This window comes from Podarcis bocagei (assembly GCF_964188305.1).
Source record: "Podarcis bocagei genome assembly, chromosome: 4".
Lineage (NCBI taxonomy): Eukaryota > Metazoa > Chordata > Lepidosauria > Squamata > Lacertidae > Podarcis > Podarcis bocagei.
Window position 1 is genome coordinate 60,681,944 of NC_138128.1, and position 24,695 is coordinate 60,706,638.

At 39.7% G+C, this 24,695-nt stretch overlaps 1 protein-coding gene and 1 long non-coding RNA gene across 4 annotated transcripts in view; both read left to right on the forward strand.

Moving 5' to 3' along the window:
- PTPRE (protein tyrosine phosphatase receptor type E) overlaps positions 1-24,695 on the forward strand; it is a 162,181-nt gene that overhangs the window by 65,648 nt on the left and 71,838 nt on the right. For 2 of the 3 annotated variants that reach the window (XM_081192911.1, XM_081192913.1), the window contains exon 2: positions 14,496-14,518. In XM_081192911.1, coding sequence (XP_081049037.1) covers positions 14,496-14,518 — 23 coding nt within the window. Of the gene's footprint in view, positions 1-14,495; positions 14,519-16,747; positions 16,866-24,695 lie in introns of those variants that run through there. The other variant, XM_081192912.1, reaches the window with a different exon arrangement.
- LOC308586468 lies at positions 1,725-6,137 on the forward strand. Its single transcript, XR_014007900.1, has 3 exons — positions 1,725-1,742; positions 2,489-2,526; positions 6,031-6,137. It is a non-coding gene; the product is annotated as an uncharacterized lncRNA (long non-coding RNA).

Consider the following 24,695-nt stretch of genomic DNA (forward strand, 5'->3'; position numbering starts at 1 on the left):
GGGGGTTGGACTAGATGACCCTCGTGGTCCCTTCCAACTCAATAATTCTATGATTTTATGACTACAGAAAACATATGGTTTATCTATCCACCCAGTCCAGTACCTCCAAAAATACTACTGGTATTAAGAAAGCCAGTATTATTTGATTGCATTTGCTGCAATTAGTTTTTTCCTTTTCCTTGTTCTTGCTGAAAGTGCTTAATATAGTTTAGTACAGCTCCTTAGTAACAAGGTGTTGCTGCTGGCTTTTGCAAATTCTGCAGCCCATGATATTTTTAGCCCTTAACTTCAGCTGCACCTTACCTTGACTATCCTTATACTTTTACTTTTGAGATTTCTAGTATTGAAGTAAGTTAATCGGCTTTTGCATTTGGTGCATAGCCAGCTCTACTGGTGTGGAGGTTGGCTGACATGCTCTAGCAGTAATAACAAACTGTATTTGGGGCGTGAATAAAGTAAATAAGGTGAGAAATTTTTCCGCCCTAAAGGCAAACAGAGGTAGTTCATGCTTCCTGTGTGCACTCTATTGATATTTTTTTTTAAAAAAAACCCAGCCATATTTGACAAGAATGGTCAAGCATGAAGATGCATGAAAAGATATTAACAGATGTTTCATAAATAACAAACCTTGGTTTGATTTTAAGCAGGTAGCATTGCAAAAGTAATTAGCAATGCCTCCTATTTAAATATGATTTGCCAGATGTTTCCCACATGATATTGCTTACGTTTATCCAGAAAATTTTAGGTTTGCATAAAATTGTATAAACAAGTGCTGGGATATTCAGAGCATTTTCTGTACCTGGAATCCTGAATACTTTTTCCTGGGGGGGGGGACCTTGCTTATGTTTGTTTCTATGGACTTGAGGACTCATTGAGTCCCCAGCTTTTATATTAATCTTCAGTCGTATATTGTTTTATGCTCGTCCTCATATTTACACTATAATCCTATTTCCCGTTGTGTAGGGTTTTGCAGTGCTTTAATGGTATGGTGTAATCCTATCTGTGTCTACTCAGAATAAGTGGTGTCTTTTATTACATTTCTGGGGCACTTCCGGGTTCAGCGCTGTGCATTTGTGCTCAATTGCGTAAATATTGGCCACACCTAAAATGGGTTGCTGGTACAATGAAATCAGAACTCTTGTCTTCCACTGTTACATTGTTATTGGGGTGGTTGTACTTATTTATTTGGTTCTGTTGCAAATTCCTGAAACAATGGCTCTTAAGTGTGCTTGGCAATAACTTCTCCTTTTTGAGGTGGCAGAGGGAATGACAAGAAACTGAATCAAATCTAGTGTTTCTGTGTGTCAATACTTTGAGTAAACAAGCTTGTACGTGAAGCAAAATTGTATCAAGAAACACCCGAAGAATGTTCTAGTTGCAGCAGCAGATGTGGATAACAACCTGGGGGTCAACAAGATAAGACAGTGATGGTGTTGCTCCGTAGGAAAGTTAATCTGGGTTTATGAGCACCCTACTTGGGATGAAGTCCACTTGTAGAATCAGAAACTGCCTCCTCAGAATGGTTCAGTTGCCCCCCCCCCTATTATTATTTTGCATGACATGTCACACACACACACACAATGTTTTGTCAGGCTTTTGGTTGTTTTCCCCTGAACATTCTGTTTTTGTTTTAATGAGCTGGATCCTTTGTTTAATATTGCTATGTTTTTGCTCTCTGCTCTCAGATTTTACTGCATTTTAATCGTAAGCCACCTTAGGGAGCCCTTGCCTGGGCTAAAAAGGTGAGTGTAAATTATTTTAGAAATAACATTTTAAAAACCTTGTTGAATGGCTCATTTCGCCTCCACTATAGTTAAGGCTCTTATTCCGTTGCATTCTGGCTAGCTGTGTTGCTCTACAGCAACCTTCGTGAACATGGTACCTTCCAAATGCTTTGAGCTACAACTCCCATCCTCTCCTACCAGCACATCTGGAGGACACCGTGTTGGCACAGGCAGCACTACAGCTTATGTATCCTAGTGCTAGGTTCTAACACAATCGACAGTCCAACCCTAATGACAGAACATAGAGACACCATTTCATGCTATTGCATAAATGTGTCCTAGAAAGCAAAACCTGACATAGGTCTGGAAAACATCACTAAGCACAGATCTCATTCCAGTTTTGCATTAAATATATGGGATGATGAAATAGGGTAATGCCAGCTGCATGTGCTAGTGGACTCCCTCCCCCACCACCGGCTCATAAAGTTGACTTCAGTAATTAAATGAGAAAGCAAAACAGCATCAGCACTATCCAGTTGAATGCATGCTGTAAAGAAAATGAAATGGCTTAAGTTGGAATGAGTTGTCATGGAAATATTGGAGGCAGAACTTCAGTCAGACAGGGAAATATGATACCTTGCTTGTAAATGAGTAAAATCATTACAGTTATTATCCATGCAGTGAAGAGCAATATTATATATACATAAAAATTATCCCTTCCATTTCTTTTCTTTGATAAAGACTCATTTTGTCATACTTGACAGATGGCCATCCAACCTCTGCTTGAAAATCTCCAAGGAAGGTGAGTCCACCACCTCTAGTTGGAGTGTGTTCCACTGTTAAACAGCTCTTACTGTCAGAAAGTTAATCCTGATGTTTATTTGGAATCTACTTTATGAAGCCATTGGTTTGGGTCCTAGTCTCCAGAGCAGGAGAAAGCACATTTGCTCCATCTTCCATATAGAATCATAGAGTTGGAAGAGACCACAAGGGCCATCGAGTCCAACCCCATGCCAAGCAGGAAACACCATCAGAGCACTCCTGACATATGGTTGTCAAGCCTCTGCTTGAAGACCTCCAAAGAAGGAGACTCCACCACACCCTTTAGATATTTAAAGATGGCTATCATATCTCCTCTCAGTCTCCTCTTTTCCAGGCTAAACATACCCAATTACCTCAACCATTCCCCATAAGCCTTGGTTTCCAGACCCTTTATCATCTTGGTCACCCACCTTTTCACACTTCCCAGCTTATCAACATCCTCCTTAAATTGTGATGCCCAGAACTGGATACAGTACTCCAGATGTGGTCTGACCAAGGCAGAATAGAGCCTTCCCTTGATCAGAACACAGTACTTCTGTTAATGCAGCCTAGAATAGCATTAGCATTTTATTTTATTTTTGCTGCTGCATCACACTTGTTGACTTGGAGCAATTGCAGAAAGAAACTTAGTATTTCAGTTAAGCAAGCAACCCAAACGGAGGGCTAGAAGAAGAGACATTAATTTATTTGAAAATATATCAGGTTGAGTTGTAAATCCTAGGTAAAAGTGGTTGTAATTTAAATTCTGATGAAATTAAGCTTCCTTAGCATGAATGAGATCTCTATTATGAGGTAACATCTTCCTAAGGTTTATGTTTCTAATGACCCCGCAATTATCTATAGATGCATAATTAGTTCAAGTGTTAGATAATTAATTTTCAGAAGGTATCTTAACTAATTTCACACATTGATACCAAGGGCATTTGGAAGACAGTCCTTCAGTTTAAAATTCCCCTGGTGATTTGCCACCTGTCACTTCAATCCTTTCAATTTACCACTCCTTTCCATCTTTCTATCTCTCACTATTTTAAATCTTGTTAAACCTGCAAGTCTGATGTATGAAATCATTCTATAACATTCCATTAGTTGAACTGTAAATACAAAGACCCAAGACTGAAAAAAGATTTTAGTCATGGGTGTTGATATTAACGTCTTAACCCTTAAATGTCTTACGGGTTGCTAACTTTTAAGAACGAAGCATTCTTGCAACAGAGAGGTGTAAGACGTAAGTCCCATAAGTATTATTCAGCTTTGAAACCAAGCAATATTGCAAAGCCTTTTAAGATACTAATTTAATTGTGGTAGAAGCACTGCTTCTGCATTTTTATAGCTCAGTTGTACATGCAGTGGAATAAAGGCCACAATGAGACCTAAGGTTAGCTGGTGTAATTGCAAGGTCACATTCCTCCAAATCTTTTTATTTTTATGGCCACTTTAAACTGGTTGTCATAGTGGTGTATGCAAGTTTGAGGGGCTTTTCTGTATTGTAGAATAAATAACAGTTTTAGAGGCCCTGGCATGAGTGGAATTGTTAATTCTCCTCTCATGTGCACACTCATGTTAACAGCAGGGGTACCAACTTGAATGAAATATTGTGGGAGCCCAGGCAAGCCCTGCCCTGCATAATCAATCACATGACACAGTGCGCACACACCATTTGAATGGGAATGCCCACAAACTTTGTGGGCGCCCAGCCCCCTCAAATATTTTATTGTGGGGGCTCGTAGGAATTGGCTCCTATGGTTAACAGAGTCTTCAATGAAGCAGGATGCTGAGCTGGTTCTGGGCCAACACATCTCCTACATGCCACTGTAGCCACTACTTGGACTTGCTTTCTGGTGGCTCCTTTCCTCATTCTGTTGAAAAGGCATGCTCAGATGGCTTGAAAGAAAAGACTTCTAGGCTGAATGATATTCAAGAGATGAACATGGCCCAGAAACGTGGCTTGATTTCCTAATGCTCCAGGCCAAAGCCTGAGTTCCAGTAATTGTGTGGCAGGCTTTTCCCTCTTAATAGTTCTGAGACGCTGACTGAAATAAGGCATTAAGGAGAGAGGTATACTTGCACCTACTCCCTATATTCCTTATGCACATTTCACCTCTGTGTAGGAAGCGAACTTATCCTAAACTAATTCCAAACAGGACTATACACAGATAACTACCACAAGGGGACCTAAAAGCCACCTCTTTACAAGAGAGAAAAAGTATCGCTGATTACATTTTCATTGACTTGGGATTCTTATGCTTGTTTGATAATCTGGTTGAAGTTTACCTTGGCTGTTTAGCAGGTTCCCACTTTGGGGCCTAGGCTAAGTCAGGGTCCTGTTATCTTGCTGCCATGGGCATTGTTAATTTGCAGTGAGAGTTGAAACACCATGGTAAGGTTTAGAATATCACATATGTGTTAGAGAATAATTCAGTAAGTGTTTGACCTTTATGGATACCCTAAATGGCATGCCTTCCATTTTTAACATTTACCCCTTTGTTGGACTGATAACACGCCAGAATAGAGAGCAGCATATTTTCCTACAGTGCTGTTTTTGTTTTATAAATGAATACAGCTGTGTTATTTTGTGTGGAGGAAGTATTCATGTGGAGTTCACAGAACTTTCTCAGAAGACAGTCTGGGGTGGGGGAGAGAATAGATGGTTATATTTCAGCTGTTGACATGGAAGTGGTCTTATTTGGTCTTTGAAACTTGTACTGATTTTCAAAGGCGCTTGTATATTGAGAGAGGTCCATATGTTTCATTTATAAAGTCATTGAATGATGGAAGTGTACTATTGTACAACATTATAAATTTTTAATGGGTGCTTTGTAGATATACTTTTTTAAATAAAAAAGTGAAACAAAATGTACATGTAAATGCAACAAAGTAGATCTGTAACCAGCACTTGCATATTAAAATAATTTTTAGTGGGGACATAGGTTTCCGGGCAGGAGTTGATCACGATAAGGGTTTGCCAAGCATGCCTTCCCTTTCAGCACATTTCTCCCTTTTGTTCTGCGTTCGAGTGTCTTCAAAGCCCATGACACCTTTGGTAAAGGCTGTTCTCCAATTGGAGCACTTGTAGGCCAATGTTTCCCAGTTGTCTGTGTTTATACTACATTTTTAAAGATTTGCCTTGAGAGAGTCTTTAAACCTCTTTTGTTGACCACCAGCATTACACTTTCCATTTTTAAGTTCGGAATAGAGTAGTTGCTTTGGAAGACAATAATTAGGTGTCCGCACAACATGACCAGTCCAACAAAATTGATGTTGAAGAATCATTGCTTCGAGACTGGTGATCTTTGCTTCTTTCAGTACACTGGCATTAGTTCGCCTGCCTTCCCAAGTGATGTGTAATTTTTTTGGGAGTCACCGTTGATGGAATCTTTTGAGAAGTTAGAGATGGCGTTTATAAGTTGTCCATGTTTTATAAGTATATAGTAAGGTTGGTAGTATAATAGCTTTTTAAACAAGCATTTTGGTTTCCCTGTCCCAGTCCTCAAACACTCTGCACTTCAATCAGGAGAAAGCTGCACTCGCAGAACTCAGGCGATGCTGGATTTCGGCATCGATGTTGGCCCTTGTGGAAAGATAACTGCCCAGTTAGGAAAAGTGATCGACACTTTCCAACATTTTACCATTGAGTTGGATTTGTGGTGCTACCGAGGGGTTGTTTTGTGCTTCTTGGTGCAGCACTTTGGTTTTTTGGGTGTTGAGCAACAGGCCAAGCTTTTTGTAAGCTTCTGCGAAGATATTTAGGATGGTTTGGAGGTAATCTTCTGAGTGTGCACATACTATGTTGTCGTCAGCATACTGAAGCTCTATGACAGAAGTTACGGTAACCTTACTCATTGCTTTCAGCCTGCTCAAAGAACTTTACATCTGTTCAACATATGATTTCTACTCTAGTGGTGAGTTTCCTTTCGACAAAGTGTAGAAGGGAATAGATTCAATAGATGTAAAGGGGGTACTGTTTCAATCTCCCCTGCTTCTCTAGACCTACTCCAGAGCCATAAGGGATAATGCCCCATGATTCTGTTACCATGGATGCTTGGTTGCTGAAAGCCATCAGAACAGACTGAACCGATGATATCTGTGTATTAGTTGATTATTGCTGCCATGACCGAGGTGCCACTGTGCTTCCGCCTGCTTTGCGGTTCTTGCTCTAGCAGAACACAATGCACTTTTTGGGTTGTCTTCAGTTGGTACAGGCTCGGCTGTTGTTGCTTTGAGCCAGGCAGGGTGTAGTAATGTTTCTTAGTTCTTCCCTTTCTCCAGTTCCAGAGCATTTAGTTTTTACAAAAGGCTTTGCAAGATCTACCTTCCTGATCATGTTTTCTCTTTGATTTATCAGAGGGGCTTGAAACAACTTCTGCATGTGTGGCCTGGTTTAAAAGGCCTTATGTTGTTCCTGCTTGCCCACCATGCTGTGATTCATAGAATCGGAAGGGACCCTGAAGATAATCTAATCCAACTCCTTGCAGTGTTGGAATATGAAGCTGTCCCATGCGGAATTCAAAGCTACAACCTTGGCATTATCAGCACCATGCTGTAACCAACTCAGCTAACCTGTATAGTTTCACTGCTTCTCAATAATTCCCCGGAAGAGCAGTATTCCTAAAGTTTGACCCGTTCACCTTGGGGCCAGGTTCACTGTGAGAGAAACTGCAGGCTAGGTTATAACCCCAGATACTGAAATTCTGGTTCAAACACTGGAATCCCTGACACCATTTCTACTCCTGACAGAAATGTTGTGAGTTTTATTTTTCAGTACTTTGGGCTCAGCTGCTTAATTGGCCAGGCTGGCAGCAGTAGGGAACCCAAAGTAATCAAAACCCAAAAGATCTGCTACGAAGTTGAGTCAAAACAGACTACAGGCAATTGCACATTGCAAGCATCTGGGATATGTTCCTTCCAAACTTGCCAGTACATTAAGAACACTTTTTAAACTGTACTTATAAAGTAGACACCACTCTCTTCTCTTTGCCATTCATTGCCTGTTTCATACTTCCACATGTCAAGTTAAAGCATCTGCTTCCTTCCTGGTTCTGCCTCTCTTCTCCGTTGTTGTTTTTATTTTGTTGTTGTTATATTATTATTATTATTATTATTATTATTATTATTATTATTATTATTACTATTATTATTATTATTATTATTATTATTATATATCCCACCCATCTGGCTGGGTTTCCCCAGCCACTCTGGGCGGCTGCCAACAGAACATTAAATAGAATAAAACATCGAACAGTAAAAACTTCCCTGAACAGGGCAGCCTTCAGATGTCTTCTAAAAGTCAGATAGTTGTTTATTTCCTGGACATCTGATGGGAGGGAGTTCCACAGGGCGGTTGCAGCCACTGAGAGGGCCCTTTGCCTGGTTCCCTGTAACCTCACTTCTTGCAGTGAGGGAACTGACAGAAGGCCCTTGGTGCTGGACCTCAGTGTCCGGGCTGAACGATGGGGGTGGAGATGCTCCTTCAGGCAGTTGCAACTATTTCCCATTGAAGGTATGGTTCTAAACCTCTGAATCTCTTGCTTAATGCAATGCATTTACAATTATTTTCCACAACAAAATGTGTTTGGCCCATGGAGATCAATATATTGAGATATTGCAACACTTATGTTGTACACCTTAATCGTAAATTGCTCTGCTCTGCATTTAATGATTTAATTAAACATCATACATGGTTGATATCCTGAATAAAAGGCTGAGTTTACATTTTTTCTTTTTTTAAACTTGGCTACCTTCAAGTCCTATGAAGGGGCTTGAAACAAACTTAAGTACCACTTATCTCAATGGGCCTATGCTAAGTAAGTTTGGATCCAACCCTTAATTCTCAGTAGGAGTAAAACTTTCATGAAACAGACATGAAATATTCATTTAAAATCATTCTTTTGGTTGAGAAATGAACTAGAAATTTCATTGATTCACTTATTTGTTTGGAATCCTAGGAAGATGTGTCATTCTTCTAGCCTGTTTATCTGCAAATGAGAACCACACTATCTTTCTGTTTTGAAAGGCTCTGCATCTGCGTGGTTTTCAGCGTGTACCATTACAGCACAGATGCCAAAAAAAATGACAGCATCTACTTTGGTCACAAGCTATGCCAGATGTGTTTATCCTTACAGTTCAGATTGCTGCTGCTGCTTTGTGCTATTTCCAAAGCAAACTTAAACTGCAATCCAATCTGCACCTTCTTGGAAGTAAGCCCTATTTGAACTCAGTGGAACTTGTGTATATACAAACACACATAGATCAACTGTTTAAGTCTTTAAGAGACATCATGAACAACATAAAACATATAAATATATAGTATATATAATACGGTATATATTATATAAAAATCAATGCATGTGAACACTTTATAGAAAACAATTTAATTGAAAATGTTTCATTATTTGAACTTTGTCCTAAGCTGATTTTCCTAAAGCAAAACATAATATGTCAGATATTTACTTAATTCATTGTGGCTGGAATAATTCCGTCTTCCAAGAATGACATATACTTTTAGATTAAAGTTTCACAGCAGAAAGTGATGATAAATGTGTTTTTCATTTTTAAAATTGATATTACAATATTCCTGGGAACCACAGTAACATGACTGATGGGCATTTTATTATTGTTTTAGTAGTAATGTGGAATAATTCATGGGTATCATGTTTTCAAGCTACACTTTGGGTTACGCTATCCTGTGTTTTTCTTGCTTTGCTATGCTATATTATTATATATCTTCTTCTTTTTTGCCAGAACACTTAGAAAGTGTGCAGTTAGCAGTGTTATGCTTACGTAGTTTATAGCTGTCATCCTTCACAGCAGATAATTGCTAGTTTGTTCCTGATTCATTTCCCCTTTCACCTCTCCAGCATATAATGCATTAATGTTGGTAAGCAGTCTTTTCACAAAACCTGAAAGGCTTTTAATGTGCTTGTTCAGTCAAAAGTAGGTATGTTGGGTTTTGGTGCAGTGGTAGAGATGTGAAGGCCAGGGAGGAAACTGGGAAAATGTGGTGCTGGGATGTTCCCATTTTTCTTCCAATTTTCCAGAAACAAATAGGGAGTGCTTTTTGTTTGCTCGCAGGCAGCCCTTCTAAATTTTAATCAAAGTGCAGCAAAGTTTGGATAGAAGTTAACTTATAAGAAAAAGAACAAGTTTTTGTTTTATCAGAAAAGCCTGTGCTTTGATGTTCTATCTCTCTCTGGGAATTATATATAATGCCTTGGGCTTCTTGTGCTGTATTGACTTTTACTGACAGATGGCATCAACTTTTTTCTAGAGCCAAACCATCTACAAGGAGTAGGAGTAGCTATCACAGACTCCTATCTCAATAATAGTGTTTCTCTGTGGGCATGCATCCATGTTTTATATACAATTGACCCCTTATTTCCATAATAACAATTGATCAATGGAATTCACTGATCATCACATGGCTTTTGAAAGCATGACTCTTTATTGTGTGTGGCCCTCCTGCTGTTATAATAGTGTCTTAACTTTAAGCTGGAAAGACTTCATATTCTGACCTCTCCTCGTCCTGGTTTCCTCCCTCTTTTCCCTCTCATTGTTGACACACCACCACTTCCCAGACTCTTCCCTTGCTGGTTCCCCTGTGCCCAACCAGTCCGTGACAGGTATCAACGGAATGCACCTATAGAAACTGTCAATTCTGCTAATTTTGATATTGTTTTGCCATTAAAACTTCCTATCTTTCAATAAAATACTGTATGCTGTTTTTCTTTACTCAAAGACTCATTGCCACATCTCTTGCTGAAATAAAAGTATGTTTTCACATTTCTAACAAGAACATGGGCTGATTTCAGTGCTGCGCTTGCCCCTACAAATGCTGCTCAAAAGGGAAACCCAGCCAGATGGGTGGGGTATAAACAAACAAATAATAATAATAATAATAATAATAATAATAATAATAATAATAATATATTTCTGGCAGCATTGCAAGTGGCAGGTACTGTGTTTAAAAACACTTATTTTTTGTGTGCCAACCAAAATTCGCACTGGCTTTCTGTGCTATCAGCTGCTTAGTGTGTGTGGTGCTGGCATGGAGATATTACACATTTCCCCTGTCACGAAGCAACAGCTATTCAAGTGATTTATCTATCAAATGGAGCATTGCTATAGTTAAGCACTTTTGGTGGTCTCAGGGAGGCGGGGGCTATCATTTTTTAGAAAGTGGTTATGTTTATAATTATGAAAGTTGTGCACCCTGCAGAAAAGTGAGGGGTACTGTGTAGGATGATGATATTATTTAACACTTAAGTTTTTGAACAAAAGTGTGGGACATTGTGTGTACAGTACATTGCAGAGTCACTTGACCACTAGGTTAAATGTCATCACTTTGTCTGTATAGCTACTTTCCATGTCATAATGACTCGGTCCACATCCTCTTTCCAGGAAACATCTGTTAGGAACCAGGAAATTCAGTAATAGCTTCCTCCATTTCTTTATGACTAGTGTGTATGTGAGAGAGAGCACACAAACATGCTTCTAGATTTTAGAATATGAGACTGCAGAAGATAATGTACAAAACATTGTATGATGATCATCTGTGAAGAAAAGCATTTTAGAAATGGCAGTTCAAAATGCAGCATATCCTTTTCACTTTAAATATTTAACTATAAATTTTATGGAAAATTCAAAGTATCTTCATCTTGCATTTCAATCAGCTGCAGTTGTGTGATTGCACCTAAATGCTTTGGGCCTACATAATTGTCTGCAAAATTGCCTCTGTAATTGTTTATGTTGGCAGTTTGCACCTCCAAATTGAAGGTCAGTGACTGAGGGATTTGGAAAAGGGAGGAGGGAGTGTTGGGAGTTAGCAAAATACACTCTAACACAGCTGTCCTCATTACCTACTGTAAGGGAAAAACTAATTAGTTTTATTGAATTCAGTTTTCTAGTGGAACTATTTTCGGCTTGTTAATCTTCATAATGCAGAATGACTGTTAAATGAATTTTAGTTCTATGGCTTTTGATGTGCGGTATAATAAACTGAAAGGATTGATTCAGATGCTATGCAGTACAACATCTTCCTCAAAGATGGATGAATTCTCTGTAGAATTCAGGACAGAATAAGTAGATTGCACAGATTATGAAACAACTATGTTAGTATCTCTGCAGTGCATTGTGACCTAATTTCTCATTCTATTTTCTGCATAGGCTGGCTGAAAAGAAGAATTAACACTATTTGTTTTTTTTAAAAAAGAATTAAAACAACAACAATTGCATCTTCATCATATTCTGGTTGGGAGGAAGGATAATTCCATAAGAGGTGGTAGAGAACTGATTCCACCCACCAGGTCAGGGTTTCTCAGATTGAAACTGATTTGAAAATAATATAATTAATTAAAATCCAAACGAAAGTAAGATGGTGAGCGTAAAATAATAATTTGTTTCATCTGTGTTGCAAAAGGCTGGTGTTTCAACTGGTACAGTGAGGACATGGAAGAGGGTCTGTGAAAAGTAGAAGTAGGGAAATAAATCCCCAGGACCTCATCACCACAGACTTCAGCTGGCAGAAACATGCAGTGAACAAGTGTGTGCCTGAGTATCTGCAGGGTTGGCCATGGGAGTGCTTTTTTTCTATGGATACGCAAGACACAAATTAAGACTTTGATAAAAAGAAGTTATTGGCCATTTTGGCCAAGGCCTCCAGTGTTTGCTTAAAGCAGGGTTCAGCAAACTTTTTCCGCAGGGGGCAGGTCCACTGTCCCTCAGACGTTGTGGGGGGGGGGCGGACTATATTTTGAAAACAAAAATCCTCCCCACGAGTCTCCCCTCCCTTCTCCACAGTACCGGACGAGCCCTGGCAGCTGCTTACCTGTGCCTTGCGAGCGGCAGGGGCTGGCAGCGGCGGAGGGACGATGAGCAGCATGAAAGGGCTGGCACCGGTGAGGGGCTGCTTAAAATGGCTCTCAGCCAACCGCGGTGCAACAAAGCCCAGCCCCCTTCCACCTCTAGGCAGGGCGGGGAGAAGCCCGTAGGAGGGAGGGAGGAGGCGCTGCCGCGATGTGTGTGAGGGAGGGGGGCAGGAAATGGCACAGCCCGAATGACCAGAATCCCCACACCAATCCACGCGACGATTCCTGGACCGTCCGCAGGCTGGATCTAGTAGGCAATTGGGCCGGATCCAGCCCCTGGGCCTTAGTTTGCTGACCCCTGGCTTAAAGAGTTAACTACTTTGTGTTATATTTTCCTTTATGTTGTGGACAAACAACAAAAAAGCCTGACTGGTTTCCGACCTTATGTCTGACATTCACTGTAGCAAGGTGGAGTCTGTGTAAGAGGTGTGAATTTCAGAATTAGGAGTGTTTAGTTTTGTTGTCTACAGTATTGTTGTTCAGTGGACAAACTGAAAAAAAATATAATGAATCAAAATAGCCAACAATCTGTAGTTCCAAGTCATAGACCATGCTCCACCCCGTAATTATTTTTGTGAACACGTGTGTGTGTGTGTGTGTGTGTGTGTGTGTGTGTGTGTGTGTGAGAGAGAGAGAGAGAGAGAGAGAGAGAGAGAGAGAGAGAGAGAAATTCAGCAAATGTAATCTCACAGAGAAGCAACCAGTGGCATGTCATTTTTTAAACATGTCATAAATTACTGTGAACACATGTTGAGCATTTTATGTGTTTATATGGCTACTTTTATATGGAGACACCCTGAGGCTGAAATCTTATGTGCACTTACAAGAAGTCCCAGTGACCACAATAGGGCTTCCTTCTGAGTAACCATGCAAAGGGTGGTGCTATCAAATTTCCTGTGCTAAACTGCATGCTCATGATATACATCTCAGTTTCAAAGCAGGTTTGTCATGAGTGCCATCAACTGGAAAAAAACAGAATTGCTTAGGAGCTTAAGTCATTCTGTACATTAACCTGGAATTAAACTTGGATGTGGTTTAGGTGTTGTTTGCACTAGAACATACCAGTGATCTATTTCCAGAATACAAATTGTATGTCCGCGGTCCACATACCTAGGTTCCTGAACAAATGATATTATGAATGTGTGGCAGATCTAAAACATCCAGGGGTCCACATAGGTAGAGCAGACTCCCCACTACAGATGGTTGCCCTTCAACTTATGGACAGCTACCAGGAATGCAGTTTAGGGGGATGTGCAGTGGTGTGTGGTCAGTGGACTAGGCTAGTCTCCTATATGTTCCCCTGGTGCCTCCTTCCCAAAGCCTGGAAAGCTTTTGCCCAGCAGAGGGGGGGAGGTGCGATACTCCGATGGGTCCAAGAGCCCTTCCGCCACCTTCCCAAAGCCTGCCCAGCTTTGGGAAGGAGGCAAGAGGGCTCCTGAGTCCTGTCAGAGGGCTGGCACCTGCTTCCCAAAGCCCAGGAAGCTTCTGCCAAGCTTAGGGAAGGAGGCACGATGCTCACATGTGTGACATGGGAAACGTCAGGCCCACTCCATTGCCCTTGCAAGCTGACGCCTTTGGCCCTAACGGTTCCCCCACGAAAAAATTCACCGCGTGCCACTGGGGACACACGATTGCTCTGGTCCCTTTTTCCCTTTCCACGTGATTAGCATCCTTGAGTTATTTTGAACCGATCTCTAACTTTAGGGGTAGAGGAAGCAGGCTTATTTGTTTTAAAGTAGTTTAAAATTAACATTGCATGAAACTCTTGCATAGGGCTTACATGACCCAAATTTCCTTCCTCCAGCCATGTGTTCATTCCTTCCTGAGCAAGGCTTTTGCCAGTTTGAGTTGCAGGTCTTTCAATATATGCAAGTTCTGTTTTTCAGTACTTGCCTTGTGGTTCAAATTCCACAATGAGGTGTCATACTACACAAACAACAAAAGAATATTGGATATATATTCTAAGTGATTGCACTGGAGACAAAAGCTTGCATATAAATATAGAAATGTGTCATCAGTTTAGAGCAACGATATGTATATATATTTATATAAACATTTTTAATTCTCTCTTTCTCTTTTTCCTTTGCAGCCTATAGCATCTTCTTCTAGTAGGTGAGTACACTGCATAATCTAACTATTAACAATTATCCACCAGTATATTCAAGTATACTACTATTTTAAAGAAATTTCACAACATTATGAAGTTAACAGCTTGAAGCTATATAGCAGCCAAACTACCATATATTTAAATTTTATAGGTCAGTATATTTTATAGGGGGTAGCCTTTGCAGTCTCACTTTTCCTTCTCGTATTAGTTGTTAGGATATAATTTAGCATGTATTAGTTTGCAGCCTTGAAAATAAAGTGCTTCTTATCACTGACATACATCTGAAGCCCATTGTCAGATAATGGTGCTGATTATAGTTGCTTGTGACACAGATCTGCTGTTGGGGAAATGGCTGAAAAAGAACTATTCTAGAACCACGTCGGCAGAATTGGGCTGCTTTCATTGTTAGAGCCATTCATTGCTTCAGTTCTGAATGCCAGGTTTAAAAAGTAGGACGATTCAAAATAGAAAGATAGAAATGGGTAAAGGGGGCATTTTGAAGGCACATCTGCCTAGGCAAATAATACCTGGTTGTTGTTTTTAAAGTTTGTTTTAAAAGGATGTGCGTGAAGGATAATGTGGTAGGAAATTGTGCAGGTTTCTTAGCAATGAACATTTAACTGAGGAAATAATGTTGCTTAGGGTTGCATGTGAAAGCTATAAATTGCCTTGAGTTATTTTGAACTGCTTTGTTCCAACTTCAGCGATATTCAAGCTTCTGGCAGAAGTCATTATACTGTATGTTGAAAATACGTTGCTTCTTTGTTATAGGTGTATCACCTAAGACTATGATTAAGCTGTTCTGGAGAGGCACCTAAAAGGTGGCTATTAGGAATTAGGAGGTATATACTCATTCTCACAGCCCAGTGAAGGAATTTGAGGCACAGGCTGGCTGCAGGGCAGCATGGTTACTGTCATGGCCAAAAGAGCTAATAATAAAAGAATCATAGAGTTGGAAGAGACCACAAGAGTCGTTTAGTCCAACCTGCTGCAATGCAGGAATCTTTTGCCCAACATGGGGCTCGAACCCACAACCTTGAGATTAAGAGTCTCATGCTCTACTGACTGAGCTGGGTCTCCCCAGGATCTCATGGGGTTTCTTCATCTTGCATGGCTGGATGAGATCTTAGAGAAGGGAGGGAAAACAGGCCCTTTAAAAAGGGCAGTCCCACCAGACTTGGCTTCTCTTTCCTTTCATCACCTTTACTCTTAATTGGCTTTGTAATATGTATTGTTGCGATACCATTGTTTATAGAGCGATCCTAGCCATGTCAACACAGTGGTAAGGCCTATTGAATTCAATGAGGCTAACTCCCAGGTAAGTAGGATTAGGATTGCTGCCTTAGCGTGTGATTCCCGATTGTCAGTCTGGTAAGAAGGAAACTGCTGGAAGCAGAAGTGACACAGGAACCAACAGCTGCTTAAATAGGCAAGTGAAAACAGTACGTGAAGCGTTTCACATGCTCTGAAACCACCTTGCTGTTTCACGCACATCCCCAAATAGCTCCAAAAAAAACCTTCATAGGTGAAGCCAGACATCATTCTGGAGTTTGCTAGAACAGTATTGCTTTTCAATGAAAATTTGTCGTCTTTGTCTGTGCATCAGATACTGGACACATGGACAACTGCAGCTGCGTAAGCTAAATCCACAGTTGATTTGTAGTGCTGTAGTCATTTATTGTGTCAGCAAGCAGGCTATACTAGGGGCTTGAATTACCACCTTTGGTGGAAGGTAGGACTGATATGAATTTTTAATATCAACAAGGAATGCTACGAAGCAGCCTACTTCATAATAGGGAATACTGTGGATCTGGGTCTTACCCTTGCATATTAAAGTTTGTGAGTTTCATTTAAGGCGTTCTCTTTCGTCTTACTCTCTTCAAGTTTTCTACTTATGTCTTTTTGTAGGAAGCAAAGGAGATTTGCAGCTGCGTGGGGGAGGGGAATGTTCCTACACTTACGAATGAGTTTGAAAGCCAGCAATTTCTTAATCATTTACCAGAATGGTTGTTTCCTATTCCAGCAGCAGAAGGAAATGTTTACATTATGAGACGCAGCAGCCTTTTCCAGACAATCCTATGACTCTGGCTTTTTGACTATTTATCACATGCAACAGCTACTATAATTATGCCCAGCAGCCAAGGTTTCCATTTAGAAAAGCATGAGTAGCTGGTGGAGGGATGGGCTGGGACACTAATATATTTTCTATTTAAAAGGAACTTAGTTGCATATGAACTGGGATTTCCTGAAACAAAGATTTGCTGATAAAGGCTTACTTTACAGTTGATAGGCAAAATGGATCCCAGGGTATTATGTTGGTTGTCCGTTAGATCTGTTCTGGATGAAAAAGAGGTACTGTAAAAGAGTATATTGGATTGTTTTATTTAATGAAGTATGTTTTTAATGAAGTGTGTATTTATTGAAGTGTGCAGTGTAAGAGAGAATATATTGTAAACAATATAGTTTATTAGTTAAATATATTACAGTGCTTTTTCTAAGATCATATTTCATAGATGTGGAAAGGTGCCAGAAAAGGAATAAAATCACAGGAATATATAACAAAATTAAGATTCTGAACTTGGAAAGTGATATGTTCTGTTTAATATGACAAATAGCATGAGCCTGTAATGTTTACTTGGAATTAAGATTCACTGAGAGGAATGGGGCTCTCAAGTAAGTGTGCGTATGATATTGACCGTAATGGAATAGAAAACAATTGTCAATACCAAGCAATTGTTCGTTTATAGAAAAGTGAAATACGTACATGGATCATTGTGTCGAAATCAGTGCATTAAAGATAAATTTTACTTACAATTTTAGAAATAATATATAAGACCTCCTGTATTAAGAACACAAGTAGTGTTTTAATAGCTTTATTTCAATAATAATTGGAACTTAAATTATTTTATATTCTGTTGGGTGTAGACTTACTAATTCATATATAATTTCTAACAGTGAAGTTGCTGTGGAGTAGGCTGTTGGTCTAAAAATAACAGAATTAAAAATCATTTTTCATATGTGGCGGAGCTAGAAATATTATTCTGTGTAATTCAGTAATATTTAAATCGGGATAAAAGATCAGAAAGATAACAGAAAGGAACATTAGGAGATTTTGGCCCTTGCACATAATACCTTTCAGTTCTAAGTAAATTGTAAATACCTACGGGCTGTGCTCCTGCTGTTGAGTGTGAAAAGTCTTCCACTGTGCTAAACAGATTTTCAGCATTGGTGGAAGAGGAAGGAGAATTTTGTGAATTTCTATCTAATTGTCTGTTCTATCAAATTCAACAACACTCATTTTGGTGGGGAAAGAGAGCATGCAGTGAATGATCACATGCTGGATGGAGGCTGTTTCTTTTTGACCTCAGAACGTATGGAAACAACCCTGCAGGGATAGTCAATGGGGCGCCACGCATATGTCATTGGACTACAACTCCCATCAGCCTCAGTCAGAATGGCCAATGGTCAGCCTGGCTGAAATGTGTTCTCAAGCCTGATACATCCTTCTGGCTGCCTGGCTGGAAGATAGAGGGGGTGTGAATGTGTGTAGAAACTCTGGCACGGTCCCCCAGGAGGTTGTCCAGAAAGGAATGTGAGCCTTTGGTTGAAAAGGGTTTCCCACCCCTGTGCGAAGCTATCTCCTTCCTGGTTTGTTTATCCACTTGTTCAAAGGGGGGAACAAAGCGGGAACAGTCGGGCTTTGTGCAGCAGCCCAGTTTCCGCACAGTATGGTTTACTGAAGCTAATTGTTACATGTGAACTTAGCCATTATCAGATGTGGAGTGTATTTCTACCCTTCTAATTGGCTGGAAATTGCACTAAATGCATTTCCTGACACTTTGCTTTTTGAATGATTTTATTATGCCCTGTAATTATATTTCATTTGTATTATGTGAAACACTCTTGAAGGCATGGCAAGGAGCATTTTCTTTGTTTTTTTTAAATAATAATAATAGATAATAAATTTTATTTGTACCCTGCCCTCCCCAGCCAAAGCCAGGCTCAGAGCGGCATTAAAAAAAATACATAAAATACAATACATAATATTGATGAATATGATAGAAATTCCAGAAATAAATTCCCAAACTTTCATTTTGAAATATACATTTAAACCAGGAGGAAAAATGAATCTGCAATGCATATAAAGGTAATAGCAAAATAGGCTTTTGGGGTGAGTAGGGGGACTAAGTCTACATGAAAGAAAATGTTTGATTTTCACTGTCCTTTGCCAGACTGCGACTGGTAAGCAAGGTAGTTTACATTTGCTTAGGTGCAGGTGTCATGTCATAGAATAATAGAAACATAGAAGAGTTGGAAGAGACCCCAAGGGTCTCTAGTCCAACCCCCTTTCATTGTCTGCATATAGTTGCTCTGCAAAGCAAATAATGCATGAAGACCACCTGCAGATATAACTGTGTGCAAGATTTAACAAAGCTGTCCTATTTTAAGGACTGATGCCCTTTATATGCTTCATGAATGCTTAATAGTGTATGTGGATTTTTTTTATTGTGGAGTAAATCCCTTTTTTAAAACACTGCAGTAGAAAATAACATATGCTCTCTTAGTGAAGTCCTTGCTTGTTAGCATTAATATAATGCACACAGTTCTTTAAAGGCAGCAACATGGTCCCAGACCAGAAGGCGTTTAGACTGACATGATTATTTGTGAAAGAAGACTGAAATGACATTTCAGTAAACAAAGTGTGCATGCAGGCACCAATGTGTGCTTTATCCAGCTGTCTCCCTTGTTCATATATATATAATCAGAGATGGAGGGGGAGGGCTGTTGTTTTATTAATCTGTGAAAATGAGCCACCTTCCATACACTGATTTTAGTAATATTTCCCAGTGTGAATCACTTCCTGTATCTGAGCTGTCCTGGTGTCAATGCTTCCATGTTACTCAACACAGGGGCAGGGGTGAGCTGAGTAGCCCTGGCTTCTCTCTGAACAGCTCAACTGTCTGTGGCTATAACATCTTCCTGTGTGAAGCTGTACTGTACTTATGAAGGGTTCGACACAAACTGGAACTCTGCACAATTTGAATTCTGGGTCATGTGGAGCCCTTTGCATCTACAGTGTTACTACAGATAGCTGCACTGTTCAAGTGGACATTGGAGTGTGGGCTACTCAGTGTGCTCCCATGTCTGTCATGAGGAACATAGTACAGTGGTACCTTGGGTTACATACGCTTCAGGTTACATACGCTTCAGGTTACAGACTCCGCTAACCCAGAAATAATACCTCGGGTTAAGAACTTTGCTTCAGGATAAGAACAGAAATCATGCACCGGCGGTGCAGTGGCAGCAGGAGGCCCCATTAAGCTAAAGTGGTGCTTCAGGTTAAGAACAGTTTCAGGTTAAGAACAGACCTCCAGAATGAATTCTTAACCTGAGGTACCGCTGTATTAATTACTGAGGAGGGCTGTGACTTAACTCTGTATGTTTTCACTTCACTGCTGTTTTCTTTATGTCATACTCAACTTTCTATCTTAGCTAATGTTAGAAGATCATTTTTTCAGTTCCTTCCTCCTTAACTTGAAATTAGCATTTACCACACATGTGTATTGCATGTTATTTTTAATTTTTGTTGTAGCTGCAGAGAGGTCAGGCAGGAGAGAATCCTGTAGCTAGAAAGAAGTGAAATGTAACAGGAAGAAATGACATCATCCCTGTCTTCTCCTACTCTGTTTCCTAAGCCTGATACATAATAGTGCAGATTGGATCTTTTATGTTAAAAGGAAAAACATTAACAACACTTGGCACAATAGGGTTCTTGGAAACTGGAGCAGCTGAAAGAAACATAAGACCCTTTGACATGTTTTATGCAGGTTGAATGGCTATGTTTGCACAGTTGAAGCGCCTAGGTAAACCTACATTTGCAATGATCTAAAGAGTTCTATGGATTGCTACAGTGCACGGAAATGCTGTTTATCTTCCTCCCACAGTGGTACCTATTTGTCTACTTGCACTGGCATGCTTTCAAACTGCTAGGTTGGCAGGAGCTGGGATAGAGCAATAGGAGCTCACCCCGTCACAGGGATTTGAACTGCTGACCTTCCAATTGGCAAGCCCAAGAGGCTCAGTGGTTTAGACCACAGCGCCACCTGCATCCCAGTAAACCAGTCTGTAAGTAACTGTGAGCAAGGAAAGTACCCTAAAATTAAATATCTTCATTTAACTAGCTTAGTATCTGTCCACCTTTGGACTCAACAGGTAGGCACACTTTCCTTCTATAGCCGTCAAGCATGAAGGGAGATTTAGAGATGCTTGAATCAATAGATTTACTGGACACATTTTAATGCTTAGATCCCAATAATTTAAATAGGATTTACACTTAACTTTCTCTGTTCTGGAATTCATAATAAGGTCAGATAGACAAGAACATTCTATCTGTCAGTTATACTCTTCATTTCATAAATAAGTCTCCTTTCAGTAGATCAGGTGTTATTGACCTTCAGTAAATTATTGCTAAACCTTGAGAGTTACAACTTCCAACCTATTAAATTCTCCCAATTTATCAAAAACCTTTATTGTTCCTATCAATCATTGTGCAGTGAATGTATAGCACATTATCTCTTTTGCAAATCACACTGTTTTTAAATCATTTAGGATGCTATTCACAGTGTTAAGGCACCATCTTGTGAAGCTGTTGCAAGCTTAAATAGCAAGATAAGATAACCACCATATGTCTACCCAATTATGCTTATTTAATATTCTCTATACCCTGACACTACTGGACTGAAGCCTGTGCATTTCCAGTTCTTTTGACATAAGCTTGTTTTGATCTCTCTATCTCTTTTTAGGGCATGTTAGGAAAATGTGACACCATTTTCTTCAGGTATTTTGAGGTTATTTGTCGTATATTTTCTTAACTCTCTATATAAGCACCTTTATTAATAGACCATTTTGTTGTTGCTTGGCATAAATGAGTTACCAGCATAGAGCTGCAAGTAAAATATCACTTAGAAAACTTTTGAGCTCCCTTTGCTCAGGTACTATATGTCATGGAAGCATAGAATCATAGAACTGTAGCGTTGGAAGGGCACCACAAGGGCCATCTAGTCAAACCCTCTGCAAGGCAGGAATCTTTTGCTCAATGTAGGGCTCGAATCCATCATTATCATTCCTCATCCCTGTGGCAATCTTGCTACCCATAAGGCCTAGAAGCAATCAGATCTGGCATTGCTTGTCTTCTTTCTCCTGGAAATGTGGGCCATTATTGCATTGGTCACTAGACATATTTGCTGCCAATAATCCACTAAATGAATGAATGAATTGAACTGCTGAGATATATAAGAGAAATTTTGTGAAACATTTCTTTATGGATACAGTGCTGTACAGAATATAACAGGCGCACAGCTGTTAAAAATTCTTCGCTTATTAGTCTAGGCAAAAAAAAGGAACAGCAATTCCTTACAGATAGAACAGTTGAACTTGAGATCAATTGAAGTTGAGAGTAAGAGGCTTACCTGCAGTGTTTTTCTTCTAGTTGAGTAGCGCCGGAAAAAAAGCACTGCTTACCTGAGTTCACCATGAGTCAATGATTAAGCTGGGTCTATGAAATACAATGAGGATTTTAATTTGGTATTCGAAATGGTACTAATCTGCTTTTAAATGTGTTATGGGAGGGGAGATTAGTGGTTTGTTTTTGTTCTTCTATTTATTATGTATTTTGTGTTTTTTATATTGTGATCTTTTGTTGTGAACCACCTTGAGATCTGTGGTTGAAGCGCAGTATACAAATTTAATAATAACAATAGTAATAATAATACAAGATTATGACATGCTGAATTGTTTGTAAGCACCCATGCTGGCTGTTATGTTTAAATGATCCTGAGAAGGTAGATAAGGTAAAAAATGAGAAGATTTATATGGTGGACTTCATGGGTACCCTAGAGCAATGGTTTTCAACCAGAAATTGCAAACATCGTGAATCAGTGTGGCATTTTGATAATTTTGTGGGGAGTGAAATAAAGCAAAAATGTGGAAACTTTATTGTGTCACTTCTCTGCCTCGTGACACCATGCAACATTTGTAATGCATTTTTTAAAAATACAGTGGTACCTCAGGTTAAGTACTTAATTCGTTCCGGAGGTCCGTACTTAACCTGAAACTGTTCTTAACCTGAAGCACCACTTTAGCTAATGGGGCCTCCTGCTGCTGCTGCACCACCGGAGCACGATTTCTGTTCTTATCCTGAAGCAAAGTTCTTAACCTGACGCAATATTTCTGGGTTAGCGGAGTCTGTAACCTGAAGCGTATATAACCTGAAGCGTATGTAACCTGAGGTACCACTGTAATCCACCACTTACCTACACAGTAGTATTCTTTTCTTCATGGAATATTTTATTGCAGTTAAATAATAACTGGACAGTTGATTGGCATGGCACTCTTAAGTTAAAAAAAGGTAAAGGTAAAGGACCCCTGACAGTTAAGTCCAGTCGCAGACGACTCAGGGGTTGTGGCACTCATCTTGCTTTATAGGCTGAGGGAGCCGACGTTTGTCCACAGACAGTTTTTCCGGGTCATGTGGCCAGCATGACTAAGCCACTTCCGGCGCAACGGAACTCCGAAACCAGAACAGTGCATGGAAATGCTGTTTACCTTCCCGCAGGAGCGGTACCTATTTATCTACTTGCACTTTTTTGGCGTGCTTTCAAACTGCTAGGTTGGCAGGAGCAGGGGCCGAGCAACGGGAGCTCACCCCATCGTGGGGATTTGAACCGCCGACCTTCTGATCGGCAAGCCCAAGTGGCTCAGTGGTTTAGACCACAGCGCCACCCACATCCCTACTCTTAAGTTAGACATAATTTTATTGGGCTTTTGGAGGTTTCTTAGAGGTTTAGAAGCCAGTGCTGAGTTCTACAATTTTAGGGATATGGTTTCTTAGTGGATATTGTGGTTGGTGCCTATTGAATCCTCACACAATACATCTCAGAACCCTTGGTTGGCTTGAGTATGAAACAAAATGGTATGATATTTCTATTGTCCCCTTCCCAAAGTCTACATTATTTATACAACAAAACAAAAATCAATTGCTAGCTCTTACTTGCTCATATGTTAGCATTTCATTTATGATGAGTTGGGTATTTTTCTCCCAAAAGGGGAGTTTTATTGGAAAAAAGTTTCACATGGTGGTAATTGGCTTGAAACTGAACTATAAGAGAATCTAGTTAAATTCCAGCCTTAAAACTGACATGTTCTTTCAAGCATCTTTAGCAATATTTTATCATGTACATCACTACAACTGAGTTGCTAATTAACTGTGGCTATTAGGTGAGAGAGGTGGTTAAACTACCTTGTATTTAGAATTATAGCTTCTGGCATTTAGGATGTATAATTTAAGACTTGACACAATGCATTAATTAGTGCAGACTTCATAATTTTATGTTGCATTGCTGATAAGTATGCTGTTTCTTAATTAGGCTTTATATTAAAATTATGTATCTGATTTGCTCTGTGCAAGCTTTACCAAGTAAAACAAATGATTTGACTTATATTTTCAGTATTTATTAATGAAAAATGGGAGCTGAGCATTATTGCTGTGACAGCTTCCGAAGATAAGTGGTATTGTTTAAAAATACCATGGAACTCAAATTGTGATCAAACAATGTAATATGGTTACTTATAATTATGGCACAAGAAGATTATTATTTCAAGAATTCCCATTAATAAAGACAATTTACTTATTATTATTAACACCCATAGTTCCTCGGTGCGTATATCCACATATAGATGAAACATATGTATTTATGGCCAATGACACGTCTGTGCAGATTTGTTTCTGCAAAAATTGGTGCTGGAGATCTTCTGTACACATGCAACTGGTTAGTGAAAAAAAATAGCTCCTCCTTTTTCAGCATCTTTAATTGTGATGTTTGGATTGTTTCCAAGGCTGTAGATAGCATCACACTTTGTGCAGCTGGGGTTATACGATACAAAAAAATACTCTTCGCTGAGCATCTCAGCCTTGGGTGTAGTAGCAGAAGTACTTAGTCACAATACCAGAGTAGATTTCTACACTATCTGAAGGGGTCCACGCAAAATTCCTCTTCCCTTAGTCCTGAGGAATGTGCTGTGCATTGCTGCACTGTCCAGGGGTGCATTGAGAAGATGGTAGTTGTATGCTGATGCACAGGTTAGTGTTGTGATTGATGTATTTCCTGAGTTGTAGATGATGGG